This window comes from Ursus arctos, unplaced genomic scaffold (assembly GCF_023065955.2).
Source record: "Ursus arctos isolate Adak ecotype North America unplaced genomic scaffold, UrsArc2.0 scaffold_23, whole genome shotgun sequence".
In the NCBI taxonomy this organism is placed as follows: Eukaryota; Metazoa; Chordata; class Mammalia; order Carnivora; family Ursidae; genus Ursus; species Ursus arctos.
The window spans coordinates 32,132,837-32,152,466 of record NW_026622908.1 but is presented as its reverse complement, the minus strand read 5'-3'; the positions used below and the strand labels follow the sequence as shown (position 1 = coordinate 32,152,466).

Here is a 19,630-nt window from a genome sequence, read left to right as displayed (position 1 = left end):
GACCACAGGCACATATATGTAGCAACCAGATGATGGGAAAAAGAAGTAAGACCCAAAAGAATATTTACACCATGATTCTTTTTATATGCAATTAAAATCTGTTATAATACAAACCAACTCTACAGATGTTTACATAAGTGGTAAAACTATAAGGAAAATACAGGAAATAATGACTGAAAAAGTGAGGATAGTGTTATTTCTAGAGAGAGGGAGAGATCTGAAAGCGGACATTTGGGGGACGCTTCTGGAATGCTGGATATCTTTTATTTCTTTTTTTTTTTTTTTTAAGATTTTATTTATTTATTTGACAGAGAGACAGCCAGCGAGAGAGGGAACACAAGCAGGGGGAGTGGGAGAGGAAGCAGCAGGCTCATAACGGAGGAGCCTGATGTGGGGCTCGATCCCATAACGCCGGGATCACACCCTGAGCTGAAGGCAGACGCTTAACCGCTGTGCCACCCAGGCGCCCCATGGATATCTTTTATTTCTTGACCTGGATGGTGGTTACAGAAGTGTTAGCTTTTTTTTTTTTTTTTAATCAGTTCCACACCCAGCGTAGAGCCCAATGAGGGCTTGAACTCACGACCCTGAAACTAAGACCTGAGCTGAAATCAAGAGTCAGTCAGATGCTTAACCAACTGAGCCACCCAGGGGCCCCAAGGGTTAGCTTTATAATTACTCCTTAAACTCTACAGAAATGTTTCGTGCACTCTTTTATATGAATGAGGCCCCTCATGATTTATAAATATCACTGTCTAGGGGCACCTGGCTGGCTCGGTCAGTGGAGCATGGCACTCTTGATCTCGGGATCATGAGTTCAAGACCCATGTCAGGGGTAGAGCCTACTTTAAAAATAGTCCATTCAAACAGTGGAATACCATACAGTGTTAAAAAGAACCAGACAGCTCTCTATGTCTGGGCATGGGAGAGATTTAAGGGAAAAATAGAACCAGAGGGAAGTGCAATGTGTTTGGTATGCTACCTTCTGTGTAAAATTTAAAAAATAATGTATTTGCCTTTATTTTCAAGTCTGCTCAGACTTCTCTAGAAAAATGCACAAGAAGTGGGTAATGGGGAGGGAGCCCGTGGAAGGGGAACCGGGCGGTCGTTTCCCTTTTCATGCCGTTGAGTTCTCTACCATATGCATATGTTACCTATTCAAAAAATAAAAATAAAATAATTTCAACAAATGGTTTTTTGCCTCTCAGTCCCTGGAGCTCCCAAGATTTTTTGTTTCCAATTCGTTTCTTACTGATGGACCCTCTCTGATCTCCCGTCCTCCGCTGCAGAGGGAGGAGGCTGCCCTGGCTTCTCTCTCCCTCCCCTTTGCCCTCCTCTTCCCCCACCATCCTTGCTTATTTTCTTCTATCACCTCTCTCTGCTCCCTTCCTTGACTCTTTCTCCCACTTTTTTTTTTCTCTTTTTCTTCCTCTCCAATCCCCCACACACCGCCTCCATCCACCTTGCCCTCTCTGTGCTTGGCTTCTCAGTCCTTTTCCTTCTTTCTTCTGCTTCCTTCCCTCTCCATAAGGACCCAGAAGGTAGATCTGATGCCCCAGCTCTCCACGCACACACTTGACTCTGGGCAAATCACTGACCTCTTGGGCCTCAGTTTAACAGATGGTTGTCTTGGTTACGTGAGATCACGAGGGTAGAAGCACCCAGGACAGTGCTGGGCACTCAGGAAAGTATTGCCCGGCCCCCCTTCCCCCCACTTTCAGAGCTCTTAGCTCTGGGTGGTGGGTTATCAGATTATCAGACCCTTCCTGCTGCTCTGAATTGCTCAGAATCTGGGTGCTAGGATTCCAAAGGCTTCGAATAACAGTGGTGGGTCCCTGGGGGTGTAAGGAATCGGGAAGAGCCCCCCCTCCGCCCCGTGCATTTTGGGAGGAAGGGAAGTGGAAGAAGGGTAGGGAGCGCTTGATGCTGTGTGGATGGCCACGGATACTCGTACTTACTGCACAGAGCGGGAGAGTCATTCCGCCCATGTTTAGAGATGGGCAGCCCTGGATCTTATTTGGGGGCTTCCAGATCCAGGTCCCTTGGGCTTGGCCAGATTTGGGATAATAGAATCTCTTTCTTTCGCTGGGGCCCCTGGAGACTTAGGCGGCAGGAACAGGTAGCTGACGGGGTGTGCTGCCTGCACCCACGGAGCTGAGAACCACCCTCCCTGCTTACCCTCGGCGCGGGCTCCACCCAGCCTCCTTGGCCGGATCTTCAAAGCTCTTTGCTTTCATGTCTTGTCCTGTTTCTTGTCACAGGATGGGGGCTCCCTGTTCCCTTGTTTTCTTGCACCTTCTTGCCTTTGCTCAGGCTGCTTTCTCAGCCAGATGTTCCCTTTTCCTTGCGTGTTTTCCTGCTGCGGACCCGACCGAATGAATTGTCCCCCTGTGCACCTAGCATCTCTCTCTTGTTCCCTCACCTCCTCGGAGACCATACTGTCTGTTTACATGTGTGTTCTCTTTGCAGGCCCGGGAATTCCTGGGGTCCCAGGACATGCCTCATTCCTATTTGTGTCCCCTTACCAGGCCCGGCCCATGGAAGACCTTCAATAAAAAGTTAGTGATTAAATGAATGAATTAATAGATAAATAAGCATATGAACAAACTAAACCAAGACAGGACTGACTGACTGACTGACTGAATGAATGAATGAATGAACGAACACATCAAGCAGGACCTGGGTCTCATGAAGTAGACCTACCCCACACACATGCAGTCAGCTGGGACATGGCCTTCTTGATGGGGAAGTGGGGAGCAGGGATGGAACTGATGCCAAGTCAGCCGCCTCTCCCCTACCCTTGGGGAGGGGCATTGGTCAGGTTCCTAGGGAGTCCTGAAGACTTGTGACCTGGGCCTCTTGGAGAGTCCCAAGTGCGGATGCAAAAAATCAGTGAAGATGGAAGTGAAATAGATCTGACAGTGAACCCAGACCCTGCCAATCCCTGGTCTTTGCTGCCAGTGGAGAAGTACTTGGGGGCCTGGGATTCCACGGACGGGAAGGAGGCAGGCTAGCTGAGCGGGAAGGGGGTGTAGAACAAAGAGTTAGACTACACACGGAAGGAAACTGAGTGCTCAAGTAGTTCTTCCGCAGAGGAGTGGATTCACCAGAGATCAATGGATCAAATAATGTCTCTATTCATCCCTGTCTTCCCGACTGGATCAGGAGCTCTCCGAAGGAAGGGATCTTGTCCAATACTTATTTTCCCAACACTCAGCATATGGCCTGGGGCTCAGTTAATATTGGCAAGATGCAGAGATGGATGAATGAATAGATGGGTGGATGGATAGGTGGATGGGTGGATGGATGGATGGATGGATGGGTGGGTGGGTAGATGGATGGGTGGGTGGATGGATGGGTGGATGGGTAGTTGGGTGGATGGATGGATGGATGGATAGATGGGTGGATGGATGGGTGGATGGGTGGTTGGGTGGATGGGTGGTTGGGTGGATGGGTGGATGGATGGGTGGATGGGTGGGTGGGTAGATGGATGGGTGGGTGGATGGATGGGTGGATGGGTGGTTGGGTGGATGGGTGGATGGATAGATGAGCCAATGGATGAACAGATTGAGAGCTGGATATACAGCGGGTAAACAGATGAAAATATAAAGTGATGGATCAATAACAGATGGATGGGATAATATACGAGCATATCGATGGCTAGATGGACAGGTAGATAAACAGATGAGTGGATGGATGGATGGACGGACAGATAAAGGGATGAATGAGTAGACAGCTAAATAAACTGATAAATAAATGAATGTATGGTTGGCTTGTTGGGTGAATAGGTGGATGGATAAAAAATGGGTAGTAAAATGAATGGATGGACTGACAAGAAATGTTTGTAAACTAGGAAGTCTAGATTGATATTCGGGCATTGGTAAGTGGTGGGGAAACTGGGAAATCTGATTGGAAATAGAGCCCCTGGGGATTTGGAAGAAGCAGTGGTACTCGGCAAACTGGGAGGGGAGGGTGTAAGAGCCCAGGACCTTCCTCAGGGGAAAGGGACGCTGCTGTGAAGGAACCCAGAGGGAGGGGAAGGTGGCACTGTGCTGAGCCCCAGGCTGGATAGAACGTAAGTGTCGGGGTACCCAGGACCCAGAAGAGCCAGGCCTGGTACTTTGCTAGATCAGAGCTCTCAGCCAGCCAGGCTGACCCCAGAAAGTGAAGGTCCCGAGAGGCCGCCCCTACCAGCTCTGCCCCCAAGCAAGTGACTGTTGGCCACACGGGGATCTCAAGAGCGGTGGGCATTTGTGGGCTTAGGGGGCCACAGCAGGGCCGGGGGGCAGCAATGGCCTCCCTGTGGTAGAGCTAGCCTTCTTCCGTCCCACTCTTTCTCCCTACCCCAGCCTCCAAGACCGCCCCTCACAGCTCCAGCTTCCTCTGGGCAGGGGGCCTGGCCCCCATGGCCTCCCAGGCCAGCCCCTTGGAGCACCACCTGCCCCAGCCGGGCCTGAGACTTCCTGTATGTAGTGCAAGAGATTTATGCAAACGGGCTGGGGCGGTGATGTCACCCCAAGGGGACTATCTCCCAGTGGCAGGCCCTTCGATAAAATCAGGAACTTGCGCTGGCCCTGCAATGTCAAGGGAGGGGGCTCACCCAGGGCTCCTGTAGCTCAGGGGGCAGGCCTGAGCCCTGCGCCCGCCCTGAGTTCGTCCAGCCCCTGACGGGGCGCCCCATCCTGAGGGGCTCCGCACTGGCCCCCATCGAGGCAGGGGACCTGACCGGCTCGGAGTTCGGCTGGATGTTACAGGCGTGCAAAATGGAAGGGTTTCCCCTCGTCCCCCCTGTGAGTACCGGGACTCCTCTACTAGCCTGACCCGCGGCCCTCAGACGACCGTCCGGCTGCCCACCACCCCGCCAGCCAGCCAGCTGCCCTCCTGGGCTTGCTATCAGTGGGAAGTTGGTGTTTCCTCCCTGGAGCTCCTGGCCTGAGACCCAGCGAGAGGGCCATTGGCTTCCTCGGAGCATGCCCTGGCGGGCTGAGGGCTGGGCCCATGGTGGGGCTGTGATCGGTGGGGCCTGAAGGGTTATTTATAGATGGGGCTCGGGTGGCAGGCCGAGCTCCTGGGCAGGGTGCTGGGCTGAGGATGGTGAGCGCGGCGGCTGAGACGTGGTGGAAGAGGAGATGGGGAGACTGGTGTGGGGGGAAGCGGGGGCCCCGGACAGTAAAGGCTTGAGGGCAGGAGGCAATAGGCCAGAGGTCTCACCCATGGCCCGGGTGCTCCTGGAGATGGAGGCTGGTTTATGTCTGGGTCCCCAGTGCCTGGTCTGGGGACCGGCACGGGGGACATGGTTGTTGACCCAAGGGTCTGGGTCTGGGGCTGGCAGGTCCCCAGGGGCTGGGCGGCAGCAAGAAGTAGAGCAGAGACCAGCGGGGCAGTTGGGCCATGGGCCATGGGGCAGGGAGGGGAGGGCAGGGCTGGAGCTGGGCCCAGCTTGGGCTGAGCTCAAGGGCGCTGGGGTAGGAGCCCGTAGAGAGGAGGCTGGAGTGAGGGCAGGGGCTGAGGGTGGGACGAGGACCAGGGCTGGAGGTGAAGCAGCAGGAGTCCCAGGGGAGCCCTGGCGGGGAAGGGCAGCAGGCCGGGGGCAGAGCCCCACTGCCCCTGCTCTCCGTGACAGTTGCAGCCTCAGGCAGGTGCAGACCTGGGCCCCTCAGAGAGGACCCCTCCCTCTCTCTTTCCCACCCCCATCCCCACTTGGCTGGGGTGGGGAGCCCTGGGGGAGCCGGGAAGGGTTTGGCAGGGCCTGCCCACCTGACTCAGCTTTCCCGGCCTGGAGGCAGCTCCCTTCCCCCGCCCCACCCCAGCCAGGCCTCAGAGCCCCGAGAGGCTCCCCAGGCCTGACATCCTGCTGCGGGGCTGCACGCTGGAGACCCAGGGCTGGGATCCCGGCCTTCTCAATGGCTGGACGGCCTTCTCACTGGCTGGACGCAGACAGCTCCCTCCAGCGCTCCAGACGGAGCCTTGTCCCGCCCTCCCGGTCCACCACGAAGAAGGTGGGGCAGGGGGCAGGCAGGGAGGGGATGGAGGTGGTCCCAGGAAGAGCCAAGTCTGCCTTAAGAAAACCACAGGCCCACAAGCTTGAACACATTGTCTCTGACGCTTGACCTTTCATTCCCTGGACTCCAGACGCAGCTAGGCAGGAGACACATCTTCTTGGGCTGCTACACCCAACCCCTTAGGGCTACTCCTGGGAAGGTGGGCTCCCAAGGCACCCTGGCACCCCCACCCAAGCCTGAGGGCCGGAGTAGCTGTTGTGCAATCACTGGGCACACACTGCGGGGGTGGGGAGAGGCCTGATGACTGTTGTGAAGACTGGGTGTGCTGTCCCTGTGCCTGCACCAGGACAGGGAGGAGTGAGGGGTGGAGGGGGAGGAGGGGGAGAGGAGGACAGGAAAGAGTGAGGGGGTGGAGGGAGAAGGAGGGGGAGAGGAGGACAGGGAGGAGTGAGGGGTTGGAGGGGGAGGACGGGGAAGAGTAGAGAAGAGGACGGGAAGAGTGAGGGTCTAGAGGGGGCAGAGGGGGAGAGGAGGACAGGAGAGAGTGGAGTGAGGGGGTGAAGGGGGGAGGAAGGGGAGAGGAGGACAGGGAGGAGTGAGGGGGTGGAGGGGAGGGGTAGAGAGGAGGACAGGGAGGAGTGAGGGGTTGAAAGGGGAGGAGGGGGAGGAGTAGAGAGGAGGAGAGGGAGGAGTGAGGGGCTGAAGGGGGAGGAAGAAGAGTGGAGGACAGGGAGGAGTAAGGGGTGGAGTGGGAGGAGGGGGAGAGGAGGACAGGGTGGGTGGGAGAATGAGAGGTGAGGGCAAGAGGGAAGGGAGGAAGAGAAGGGAGTGTCCCAGTGGGTGTGTCAGAAGGAGGATGGAGGAGGGAGAGTGAGAGGACCAAGGCTCTGGCTGGCCCATGGCCCCCAAGCCTGCCTGGTGACACAGTAGAGCCCATGAGTGTGAGCGGCCATTGGTCATCATGGGCCCCAAGCGTGCCTTGGGCCTGGAGAAAGGCTGTGGTGACAGTGGCAGGAGGACACGTTTGTGTGCCATGAGGATGGGTGTGCAAGCAGAACGTGAGTGGCCATGAGCCTGAAACACAGGTGCCTGAGGCAAGTGTGAGGAGACGTGTGTTCATTCAAGTGGCCGAGGGTGCCTACAGTGTGAGTGTACAACGGTGTGTGTGCATGTGACCACACGTGTGTGACTGTGAGTGACCCGTACAGTGAGTGTGGGCAGGCATGTGGGTGTGAGTTCATGTGTGGGAGTGTGGGTGTCATGGGGAATGTCTGGACGTTTGGAGGTGTAGGTGTATCCGTGTGAACTTGAGAGAGTTCGGGGAACTGGGGGTGCAGGTGTGAGAGGGAGTGACGCTTGAGGAGCCGCCGTGTAGGGGAGGGGGTGGAGGGAGGCCATGCTCTCCTCTCAGCCTGGGTTCTCTTTTGACCCCTGACCTTTGGAGTCCCTGTGAGCCCCTTTCTGCAGGAGCCAAGTCTCTTGCTCTCCTGGGTCCCCCTGTCCTCACTGTGGCCTCTCCCAGTTCCAGGCAGAGAGAGGGCTGTAGGCCTGACGCCGTCCCTCAGTGTGGGGGGGTAGTGTGGCCCCAACATTCCAGAGGCTGCCAACCTGGCTGGGGTTTTCCCGCCACCATCGAGTCCTGACAGCCTCCTCTCTCAGCAGCCATCAGAAGACCTGGTTCCCTATGACACGGACCTGTACCAGCGCCAAACGCACGAATATTACCCCTATCTCAGCAGTGATGGAGAGAGCCACAGCGGTGAGTCCTGGGCCCTCCCGCCCCCCACGCCCCAGCCTGCGGTCACTGAGCATCGTGGTGGGCCAAGGCCCGAGGTCAGCTTCGTCCCCATTTATCTTCTGGTCCAATCTGTGTGTCTTTTCACAAACAAGGAAGCCGAGGCTCAGGGCGCGAAGTGACTTGTACAAGGTCACTCAGCTGGTCAGGGGACCCCAGTCTGTTTGCTCCAGTCCGGTGGGCCTCTCCTGCTTTCCTCTCCTGCTCCCCCAGACCCCCTTCTTCCTCTCTGGCGTTGTCACCCCCTTCACCCAACATGAATTCCACATTGGTGCAGCTCCTGCTCCCTGCTGTGCTCTCAACCTCTCTTGCGAATTTCTCTGCTGTGGGGGCCTGCCCTGCACATTGTAGGATGTCCTGCGGCATCCCTGGCTTCCACCCATTAGATGCCGGAAATACCTCCAGTCACGACAACCAAAAATGTCTCGACATGTTGCCAAATGTCCCCTGGGGGACAGAATCCCCCCTATTTGAGAACTGCTCATTAAGGGGAAGGCTCTGAGGGCCCCTCATTCCGCAGGGGCTCAAACTCGGTTTGCTGGTGTGGGAGTGAGGTTGGAGCATGAGCCAGGGGTCCTTCCGTCTGAGTCTCACTGCCCATCCCAAGGCCCAGCCTCCACCCCGGAGCACATTCAGGGCCGGCGGGGACACACACTAGGGGCCTGGGACCTGGGCAGTGCACTGGGATAGGCCACGCAAAGGGTATCTTGGTATATGGGTGGGACACCCCTGAGGCACACTGAGAAGGCCTAGCGAATAGGTCTTCCTTGCGGGATTCTCCGGGAGTTCTGAAGTCTGGGCGGAGGACATGGGGGGTGTCTGCAGCCCCGGAGGGAGAGGCAGGCTGGGTGCCACTGCGGGAGAAGGCTTCACACCTGGGGGCCAGCCCCACCTGTAGCTCCATTCCTCAGGCGCATGCCTGGCCATGCCCCTCCCCCCCCATGGCACCTGCAGCGGGGCCCTCTGAGGACGCTCACATCTGGATGCCTGATCCTGCGAACTGTTGCACTGGGAACACAGCGCTGGCAACGATTATAAAGACCATACCTGGGAGCCACCGCTAGGGAGTAGGTGGGGGAGGAGCCTCGAGCGCGCGTGTGGGGACACAGAGACTTCTTTCAGAATCCCGGGGCTAGGAAGGTTTTAAAGCTCTTCTTTTTCATCCTTTCAAGCTAATTTATGGTTCTGCAAGCAATGCATCCTTCCTGGGGAAAAGCCGGACAATTTAGAGAGAGTCTCCCTCATCCATCTCTCTCCCCAGCGCCCCCAGCCAGGATCAAGGGCGGGTCTCCCTGACCTAGAGAGCAGCCCTTGGTGACCCTTGCACCTAGCAGTTCAGAACCGGAGAAGGTCCCTCCGCACTTGAAGACTGGCTCCCCCTGGTGGCTCCGGGCAGCAGGACAGCCAGGTCCCCGCAAATTCAGCATTGCCTGGGACTGCCCGTTTCCCTTCTGGCCTAACCTCCTCTCAGTTTCACTGGTGTTGGGGGCATTTCCTTTGGGCCTGTTACAGCCTCAGTTTCCCCTCCTGTAATAGGAGGGCGTGTGCATACATCTAGAAACCGGCTAGACCGGGGGCTGGGGATGATGGAGTGAGCACTTTGGAGAAAGCCTGTGCTTTCCTGGCCCAGTGCCCAGGCAGGTCCCTTGTATCTGGGCTGGGGCTCTAGGAATGACTCCTGATTAGACGCACCTGTTTTGGTCATTCCTCAATTGCTTCAGAGACTCCTCTGGCGTCCCCAGGTGGCCCGACTCCCACTCCCTGCACCCCTGCTCCCATCATTGCTAATCTGACCATCTGTGCTGACCTGTGCATCTGTTCTGTCCTTTCTTTATTTCTTTCTTTTTTTAAGATTTTATTTATTTATTTGAGAGAGAGAGCGCACGCGCGCAAGAGAGAGCATGTGCAGGGGGGAGGGGTAGAGGGAGAGGGAGAAACAGACTCCCCGCTGAGCAGGGAGCCGATGTGGGCAGGACACTGGGATCCTGACCTGAGCCAAAGGCAGACGCTTAACGGACTGAGCCATTCGGGCACCCTGTTCTGTCCTTTCCTAATACCTCTTGGAAGGTACTGTCTGAAGACTCAAGGGTAGAGACACCCCACGTTGCCCCACCACTTCCTGCATGTCCTCTGTGTCTACATTTTCAGGTGGCTGAAACTTACTAAAAAGGCGCTGGGGCTGGACCTGGGGCTGGTTCTGGCTCTGTCACTCACCAGTGTGTGACCTTTGAGCCAGCAAATGACAGCCTCTCCGAGCCCCTGGCCCCTCATATATGGAAGTGAGAGCATGGAAACACTTACCTCGTCACGTTGTGGCGATCTGCTGAGGTCAGGCGTGAGATGTGCGAGGTCCTGAGTCCAGGGCCCAGGGAGATTTCAGGGCCCAGTACGTTCGCGTAATGGCATCCCCCAGGGAGGAGAGAGGAAGCGGCTAGGAGAGTGGGAGAAGCCCAGAGGGCTCTGTACCAGATCCACTGCGTCAGTTCAACTGACTGAGGTGACAGGCAACCAACCAGCCTCCCACCCTTGCAGCCGCCCACTCATCCTTCCAACATGTATCTTCTTTCCACATGCCCACTCATCCCCCACTTGGCCACCCACCACATAGCTTCTGATTACATGCCGGGTGCCGGGCACTGTTCTAGACACTGGAGGGTCCATGATGAGTCAGACAAGGCCACGGCTCTCCGAGAGCTTCCATTCCGGTGAGGGAGGGGCCGGTAAACGGTCACATGAGCAGACACACAATAATAAGTCCTGTAAAAGGGAACGTCATGTAATGCAGATTGCTGATGTTGGGGCTGCCTTCCCTTGGGTGGTCACGGAAGGCCTCTGAGGAGGCTTGAGGTGGTAAGGACCGTGCACGCAAAGGAGAAAGATGGTCTAGGTGGAGAGAAGAGCAAGTGTCTGTTCTATTCCCGCAAAATGAATTGCGGCATCACGCTCTTCTGCAAGTGGCTTCTTTTTACTCAAGCCTACCATAGACATTTCTCCGTGACATACGCGGCACAGCAGAGGCGGAGAAAAGCTATTTTTCCAGTCTTCCTAGTCCAATGTTAAGTCAACGTACACGTGATGATTTGAAATGGAGACTTAGAACGTTGTCCATTTATTCATTCGTGGGCATTTCCCGAGCACCTTCTTTGTGCTAGGTGGAGAGGAATCTAGCTTGAATCTTCAATTTGAGATATTATCTAATGTTCTGTCTCGTTCTATTGAAGATGAGACTCTGCCTGTAGCCATTCAGAACACATACACACTCACACACACTCACACTCACACTTCACACATTCCAAAACGAATATACAACAACTTTTTTCCAGTTTCATGGACGTAACTGACGTACGACACTGTGTAGGTTTAAGGCGCACGGCGTAATGACCTGACGTACGTAGAGAGTGTGAAATGGTCACCACAGTAAATTCAGTTAATATCCTTTACCTCCTAGAGATACAAAACAAGATTTTCTCCTTGTAGAGAGAACTTTGAGGGTCAATCTGTTGACAGCTTTCAGATACACCATACGGCATTGTTAATTGCAGTCACCGCATTGTACATCGTGTCCCCAGTACTTATAACCGCAGTTTGTCCCTTTTGACCACGTTCCTCCAATTCCCCTGACCCCGACCCCAGCCTCTGGCAACCACAAATCTGATCTCCTCATCTCTAAGCTTGGGATATTTTTGTTTTTTAGATTCCACATACAAGTAAGATCATACAATATTTGTCTTTCTCTTAAGTAACTTATAAAATCAATATCTGCATTTTCCATTATTATGACCATGTGAAGATTTCTCAGCTGAGCCAAGTGGTATACTTTGATTACCTGTACTTTCTCGTCCCCGAGAAAGAGGACGCGGGGCCGGGTAGCAAGGAGATAGAGCCCTCGTTCTGGAGCCAGGCTGCTGAGGTTCACACCCCATCGTCCCGTTACTCTCTGCGGTGACCATGGGCAAGATATTTCACTGCTCTGTCTCAGCTTCATAATGGCACCCCCTTCTCAGGATTGCTCTAAAGATTGAGTGAGTCACTGTACATAAAATCCTTAGAATGGTGCCTGGCACACGATGAGTGCTACGTAATGTGGATGGGAGTGTCCTAAGAGAGGGTGTGTGGGAGGTAGTGTTTTGTTGTTTGCTTGTTCTCATGTCTTCATGGTTAACAGTAGTTTGGCCGTGTACAGAAATCTAGGTTGAAAACCACATTTTCCCTTAGACATTTGAAAGCATTTCTCTATCTTCTGCTTACTAGAGTTTTTTCTTTGAAGTTGGATGCCTTTTTATGTCCTCTTTTTTGAATGTAACCTTATTTTGTGTGTGTGTGTGTGTGTGTGTGTGTGTGTGTGTGTGTGTGTGTGTGTTTCTGCTTGTTTAGTTTCGTTTTGTCTCTGGAAGTTTTTAGTACCTTCTCTGAAAACTCGGTGGTTCCACTGAATAAGCTTTTTAAAAAAATCACTCTGGCGGCTGTGGGAAAATTGATAGAGTGGGGCCACGGTAAGAACAGGGCGTAGGCACTGGGAGGGGGCTCCTGGAATAATCCAGGCAAGAGATGACAGTGGCTTGGCCAAGGGTGGTAGTAGTAGAAACAGAAAGGAGTGGACAGACCAGGGTAGATTTTGAAAGTAGGGCTCATAAAATTTACTATTTATTCTTCTTATTTTTTAAAAAAAAAGATTTTATTTATTGGACAAAGAGAGAGAGCACAAGCAGGGGTGCATCAGGCAGAGGGAGAGGGAGAAGCAGGCTCCCCCGCTGAGCAAGGAGCCCATTGTAGGACTTGATCCCAGGACCCTGGGATCATGACCCGAGCCAAAGGCAGTCGCTTAACCAACTGAGCCAGCCAGGTGCCCCAATTCTTATTATTTTAAACTGTGGTAAAATACTCATAATATAAAATGGTGGTTCTATTTTTAATTTTTGAAGACCTCCATATTGTTTTCCACAGTGGCTGCCCCATTTTACATTCCCACCCACAGTGCAGAAGGGTTCCAATTTCTCCACATCCTCACCAACACTGGTTAGTTTCTGTTTTTTGATAGTAGCCATCGCAATGGGATGGGATAGGATTTGCTCTTTGTGAGGGGATTGGTGAAGGAACTAGAATTCCAAAGCATGACTCCTCACCATCCTTCCATCTTTCATCCTTTCCTACCACTGACCCTCTGCCCATCCCCCAGTGTATTCACACGCCCATCTAATGATCCACTCATTCACCTTTCCAATGGTCCTTCTCTTCACCTGTCAAACCCTCTAGCCCTCTCGCACGTACCTATCCAACTAATAAATATATACAAAGCATCTCTCGTACACCAGGCACATTGCTAGGTACTGTGGAATCAATAAAACACAAGTCCTACCAGATTTATTATTTTAACAGGGGAAATAACTAAAACTTTACTACTTAGGATACAAGGTAGAGACTAACAAGTGTGATGAAGCCTGGAGCTCCACACTCTCTGGACCTCTGTTTCCCTGATCTGAGCGATGGGCTAGGCTTCAGGAGCTCATGTCCTGTGGTCTCTGATTGCCTAAAGTTTTTTCTCAGCCCTTGTCTTCTTAATTCCTCATCTTCCTTCTCTGTCTTGATCTTACTTCTTCTCCCCCGGGGGGAGCCCTGGGCTGAAGGCTGGGATTTCTGCTCCAAGAAGATAAGGTCAGCTGAATGACACTTTAGGGCTTAAGTTTTATGTATGCGTGGGGTTGTTTGGAATATGATTTTGTTTTTGTCCTGGTGACCTACAAGTATTAGGGACACCAGAAATACTGAGTAAGAATAGGGACGGGTGGGTAGGACTTTGGTCCCAGATTGGGAGCTGGTTTAGAAGGCGGTAATGAGAGATCAGGATGAATGGGTTATTGCTGACTGGCTGGCTGATGGATGCGTGATGGCTGGGTGGATGGTGGCCGAGCGATGGATGGATGGAGGGCAGATGCCGAATACTGGGTGACAGACAGATGGACACAAGCAGGCAGCAAAGTCAGTGGCACCATGGGTCCTCATTAAAGCGTTCGTTAACGGGCTTGTCTCTCAGAAGTCGTACGGTGTAATGGTGGGAGTTCAGTCCCTGGAGGTAGATACAGGTGATTTTACCAATGCCTGCCTGTGGACAAGGGACTTAAGATCTTCGAGTCATAGTTTCCTCCTGTGCAAAAGAGCTTGTCATAGCTAAGGTGAGATGGAATGAGAAATGTGGTGTGAGTACTCAGCATAGTGTCTGGGACATAAAAATACACGTTAAAAGCTAACTTCTATTGATCGTTTGACCGAATGTTGATGGAGGCCCCCTGTGTGTTGGGTGGCCTAACAGGCTATGCAAAGGGGGGTCCAGAGCTCACTGCGGATATGCACGTGCCATCATATTCTTTTGAGGCGCAGCGTCGTGCTAAGGAGGCATATTGCGGGATGACCCAGGGAACCCAGTGATGGGTGAAGCAATGTATTCGCCAACAGTCTTCTAGAAATGAGGTCCAAAGAGCCCAGGAGTGCTGACTTTGGCACTCTGAAGGATTCCTTGTATTGCGTCCCTTCAGAGGGCCCCATATTTGGAACGTTTCTGCCTACCAGACAGTGTTTATTACATAATTGCCTGAGCACCCAAATCAAGGGTGAAGGCGAGGTTTCCGTTGGGCCTTTTGAAACCTTCGAGTCCCCTTTGCAGCTTTCAGGGGACCCTGGGGCAGAGTTTCAGAGTTTCAGTGAGCAAAGGAACCTCCTTAGGGCCTGTTAAACTCCAATTCTTAGGTCCCCTCTCAGTGATTCCCAGGGTCTCCAATGGGGGCCCCCAGAGCAACTCTGCAGAAGATGTCCTGAGACCCCCACAGGAAATGCTGGCCTCAGGCTGGGACCGCTAGAGTGAGCTCAGGGGTCTCATGTGGAGCTAGAACAGAGCGGGTGGGGGTAGGGCAGGAGGGAAAGAGAACAGTGGGGGTGCTGCACACATGCAGGGTCCTCCAAACCCTGGAAGTGGAGTGGGTTTGAGGGTGGGGGGTTGGTAGGCAGGATAAGGCATTCTGTCAGGATCTGGACAGCGCAACCTGGGTGGGCAAGGCGAAAATGGGAGGGGCCAGGAGTGGGGTCGGAGGGCGGATCTACCCCTAAAGAGGACCCCGGATTGGCTCACCAAATCCCGGAGCCCCCCAAAATGGCCTGTCTCTAAAGCACAGAGCCAACTCTCCCAGGCAGGTGGAAGGCTCTGGGTCCCGTTAACTCGCTGCAAGATGAAAGTACAAATGAAGTGTTGGTTTGTTTTCCCTTCAGATTTAGATAATTTCGTGGAGGAGAGTCGGAGAGAGTTCTCAGGAGGCTAGGATTTATTCATTCATTCATTTGTTCGCTCGTTCAGGAAGTTCGTTCAGTGGCTACTGTGTTTGGCACTGGGAGTAAGGGGAGAACAAAACCCGTCACTGTCCTCATGGGGCAATGCTGAGGCCCCAACTCTAGCCTCTGGGAGAAAGTGACAGCCAGGCCCCCAAAACGATTTCTCTGGGCCACTGACCCAGGTGGCAGGGAGCGGGAGGAAGAGGAGATAAACATGCATGAAGGTATCTGCCATTTGCTCAAGTGCTGATCTGGGTTCTTTAGAATGACACATTAGTACTAATAATGGGTAATGTTCATTGAATGGAATTTTGCGCCAGGTTCTATTCTAAGCACTTTGCAGGCATTAACTCGTTCAACCCGCACAAGACTGGGATGGTGTCATTATTAGCCCCATCTTACAGATGAGGAAACTGAGGCTTACAGACATGCAATGACCTGCCCAATGGCACATAGCGGTAAATGGCAGAGGTGGGATTTGAACCCAGCTCTGCCTGACTCTCAAATCATGTATTTTCTCTCCTCTGTGCCATGAAGCCTTGTAGAGGTGGGAGTGTGGGCTGGCTGGATTGTGGGTTCAGGTATTTCATGTGTGGACAGGACCTCTGTTAACTACCTGGTCAGGTCTCTGACTTTTAGATTGGGGAACTGGAGGCTCGGAGAGACAAAATGTCTTGTCCAGGGTCACACAGCAAAGCCACCACAGAGCAGTATTAGAAAGCAAGTCTTCTGAGAACTAGTCCAAAGCCAAAAAAACACATGTCATTGTTTTGGGGATGTGTGAGTAAATGAGTATATGCTTGTGTGAAAGAAAAAAAGAAAGACAGACAGACACACACCCACACACACACCCACGGGGCTGGTGATGGTCCCCATGTAGCATCCCAGAGATGCTGGCTTGGCCTACCATCTTGGACGCTCCCTCTTGGGTCACATGAGAAAATCCCTCTTGTCACTTTATCACCACATCTTCTTTTGGACCCCAGATTGTCCCCAGGAACTCCACAGACACGTGGCACGTTTTTTGTTTTGTCTTTTTCCTGGAAAAGATGTCCAGAGAAACCATGTCCTAGTTCCAAGACAGGGCTCCCGATGGCATGCGGCTGTTCCCCAAACTCGAATCCACCCCACCGCAGACTCTGAAAGCACCTAGGAGGGGGTTTCCAGCAAAACCCGTGTCCTGGCAGCCTGGCTGGGAGACAGAGACAGCCGCCCAGGGGCATGGCTTTGAAGGGGCAGCGCCCCGGGCCGGGACAGGCTCTGGTGTGTGAGGAATGTCAGCCGTGTGACTTCGCAATCACACCTTGGCCATGTGACAAGACCGTGTGCGTGTGACTGTGGCCTCAGGAACCAGTCTGTGGTTTCCAGGGGAGTGGAGGGCGGATCGGCATTCCCTGAGGGCCTCCTCTGGGGCTGGGAGTTTTTACCCATGTGAACCATTTGTATCCTCCCAGTAACTCTTATCCCCATCTTGTTAGTGAGTCCGCTGAGGCCGAAGAGGTCCGTGCATGTGCCTGCGGTCACACAGAGAGCACTGGCAGAGCCAGGATTCAGACCTACGGGTCTCGGCTCTGCCACGACCGGGGGCGCTAACTGCAGGCATGTTCTGCAGCCTGGCCGAGCCTCGGTGTTCTCATCTGGCAGATGGGGGTGGGAGCTAACGAGGTGGGCGTTGGGACATGCACGTCCCCTCGGAGCCCAGCCGGGTCTGTGATCGCAGCCCCCCACGGCCCGGCCTCGCGACATTTAGAGGTATGCCAACCTGCTCCCGCCCGAGCACCCGGGCTCACCCCGCACTGCCTGGCTGCCCCTGCAGACCATTACTGGGACTTCCACCCGCACCACGTGCACAGCGAGTTCGAGAGCTTCGCCGAGAACCACTTCACGGAGCTGCAGAGCGTGCAGCCCCCCCAGCTGCAGCAGCTCTACCGCCACATGGAGCTGGAGCAGATGCACGTGCTCGACACCCCCATGGCGCCCACCCACGCGGGCATCGGCCACCAGGTGCGTGCGGCCGCCGGGCCCGCGGGACCGGGCTGTGGTGAGGCGGGCGCTTCACAGGAAGCTGACACAGGCTCTTACTCAACTCGGCTTCCTGCCCCACAGCGCCAACGGCGGCCGGAGCCCCAACGGCTGCCTCCTGACCCTCCGACTGACCTCGTGACCCCACACCCCTTATCTGCCTTCGCCCGGCGATGGACAGAGCCCCGATAGTTCCCACCCTCCGCTGGTCCACCTGACCACGGTGGCCCCCCTGGCCCCCACTGCACCCCCCCATCCACTGGCCCCTTATGGACCCGGTATCTGAGTTGCTGGACACTGACCTCCACTGGCCTCCCTGTCTCCACTGACCCCCTTTATTGACCCTCCTCAGCCCCATGGACCCTAATCCCCATCAGTGACCTCTGTTAACCTCTACCACCCCTCACTGACCTCCACTGGCCCTTCCCTCTCTTCTCACCCACTTATGAAGCCCCATTCACTCCCTAACCCAACCTGTCGGTCCCTCTGCCGTGCCTCCCCGACCCCAGGAATGCCAGGCCATACGGCACCGCTGTGCATCTGGGGAAAGGGCGCCCTTTCCCCTGGCCACGCAGCCATGAACCAGGGGGCCCAGGGTGGGCCGGATTCCAGCAACCGCTGGCCCCCCTCAACCCACGCCCTGTGTGGAGTTCACCCTGCCTGACCCCTGTAACCTGACTGACCTCCAACTTCCCCAGCCTTCTCCCAGATCTTTGCCCCTTGCTGTCCTCCTCACCCTCCTTACTCCCTCTTCTCTTGCTAGGATGACCCCTACCCAGCAGCCCTGAGCTGTGAACTGGGCCTCACTGACCTCAACCCTCTTTCCCTGCCTTTCCAGGTCTCCTACCTACCCCGGATGTGCCTCCCATACCCCTCCCTGTCCCCGGCCCAGCCCAGCTCGGATGAGGAGGAAGGCGAGAGGCAGAGCCCCCCGCTGGAGGTGTCTGACGGGGAGGCCGACGGCCTGGAGCCGGGGCCTGGCCTCCTGCATGGGGAAACAGGTAGGGAGGCCCAGTCATCCGGCCCGGCCCCGACCCTGGCCATTACGTGCCCCCTGCACCCCAGCCAAGGCCACAGAAGTCATGCCACAGAGCTGAGTGTGTGTCCGGATCTGTGAGCGTGGGAACGTCAGCCCAAGTGTGCGCGGCCTCTGTGACCGTCTGTGCCCGTTCGTGTGTCGGTGAGCACACGCGCACGGGTGTGTTACAAACACGCACAGACAGCTCTGTGACGGGGCGTGGGAAGGTGTATGCACGTCCGTACCTCTGTGGGTTGCGTGTGAAGGGGTGTGAGCAGGTGTGAACGCCAGGGTCCCCGTAGACCACCCCTTCCCCCAGTCCTTCCCCAGTGACCGTCCCCCAGGGGGTCCCCATCAGGGAGAGGTAAGGACGCTGACCACCTCCCGCCCGCAGGCAGCAAAAAGAAGATCCGCCTCTACCAGTTCCTGCTGGACCTGCTGCGCAGCGGGGACATGAAGGACAGCATCTGGTGGGTGGACAAGGACAAGGGCACCTTCCAGTTCTCGTCCAAGCACAAGGAGGCGCTGGCCCACCGCTGGGGCATCCAGAAGGGGAACCGCAAGAAAATGACCTACCAGAAGATGGCCCGCGCCCTGCGCAACTACGGCAAGACGGGTGAGGTCAAGAAGGTCAAGAAGAAGCTCACCTACCAGTTCAGCGGGGAGGTGCTGGGCCGCGGGAGCCTGGCCGAGCGGCGCCACCCGCCCCACTGAGCCCAGGCCCGCAGAACCCACTGGGCCCGCCAGGCCTCCCCGCTGGCCATAGCATTAACCCCTCGCCCGGCCCGGACACAGGGAGGCAAGCTCCCAGGGGCCGGGGCAGGACTGTGGCGGGCCGGGCCTCGCCTCACCCGTCCACTCCCTCCTCCAAGCCCGCTACCCACACCCTTTCCTCGCCTCCCAGCGGGCCTCCGGCCCGGCTCCAGAGGGCCACCTGGGCGTCTGACCCCAGGGAGGGGTCGGCCTTGCTTAGTGCGACCCGGGGTGCTGCCTTGGAAGTTCGAAGTCACCACACTCGTGTACATTGAACCCTTCTTCTTAGGCGTCTGTCCCTTGCCACACCTCCTCCCCGTTAGCTTCCTCAAGGAAAAAAATTATTAAAGTTATTCTCGGTGAGTCCTCTCGTAGCACAGAGTCTCTTTTACAATTTTTTGTGCGTCTTGCCTGGGCGTCCCCGTCTGATCTCGTTTTTTCTCATTTGTCCATCGGGCATTTACTGAGGACGCCACTCAGTGCTGGACGCTGGGGACATCAGGACAACAGGACAAATGACACACGGTAGCTGACCCGGAGTTAGAGCTGGTGGGAGAACAAGTCCTTGGTCGTTCTTAGGAGAATAAATCATGAAAAAGCCCTTTCTGCCTGGTAAATGGGCTTTTTAGAAATGCCTCAAAGAGGCTTAAACTCTTGGTGACGGCTCCCGTGAGGATGAGAATAGGAAATTGTGGCCGCAACACTGGATTTTCTGGCTATTTA

At 55.0% G+C, this 19,630-nt stretch overlaps 1 protein-coding gene across 2 annotated transcripts; it reads left to right on the top strand.

Annotated features, from left to right (window-relative positions):
• Positions 1-4,550: 4,550 nt before the first annotated feature.
• On the top strand, positions 4,551-19,270 carry SPI1 (Spi-1 proto-oncogene). 2 transcript variants are annotated; one of them, XM_026511951.4, is made up of 5 exons: positions 4,551-4,790; positions 7,665-7,761; positions 16,931-17,118; positions 17,975-18,137; positions 18,549-19,270. In XM_026511951.4, the coding sequence occupies exons 1-5, from the start codon at positions 4,746-4,748 to the stop codon at positions 18,866-18,868; spliced, it is 813 nt and encodes a 270-aa protein (XP_026367736.1). In that variant the 5' UTR covers positions 4,551-4,745; the 3' UTR covers positions 18,869-19,270. The 2 variants fall into 2 exon arrangements, with proteins under 2 accessions (XP_026367736.1, XP_026367735.1); XM_026511950.4 differs by having other exon boundaries at positions 7,662-7,761.
• Positions 19,271-19,630: the final 360 nt, after the last annotated feature.

Bases quoted from the DNA above. Each gene is read 5' to 3' on its own strand.
- SPI1 (XM_026511950.4), top strand. From the start codon at position 4,746: ATGTTACAGGCGTGCAAAATGGAAGGGTTTCCCCTCGTCCCCCCT. The intron at 17,119-17,974 runs GTGCGTGCGGCC...CTGCCTTTCCAG, and splicing joins ACGCGGGCATCGGCCACCAG to GTCTCCTACCTACCCCGGAT. The intron at 18,138-18,548 runs GTAGGGAGGCCC...TCCCGCCCGCAG, and splicing joins CCTCCTGCATGGGGAAACAG to GCAGCAAAAAGAAGATCCGC.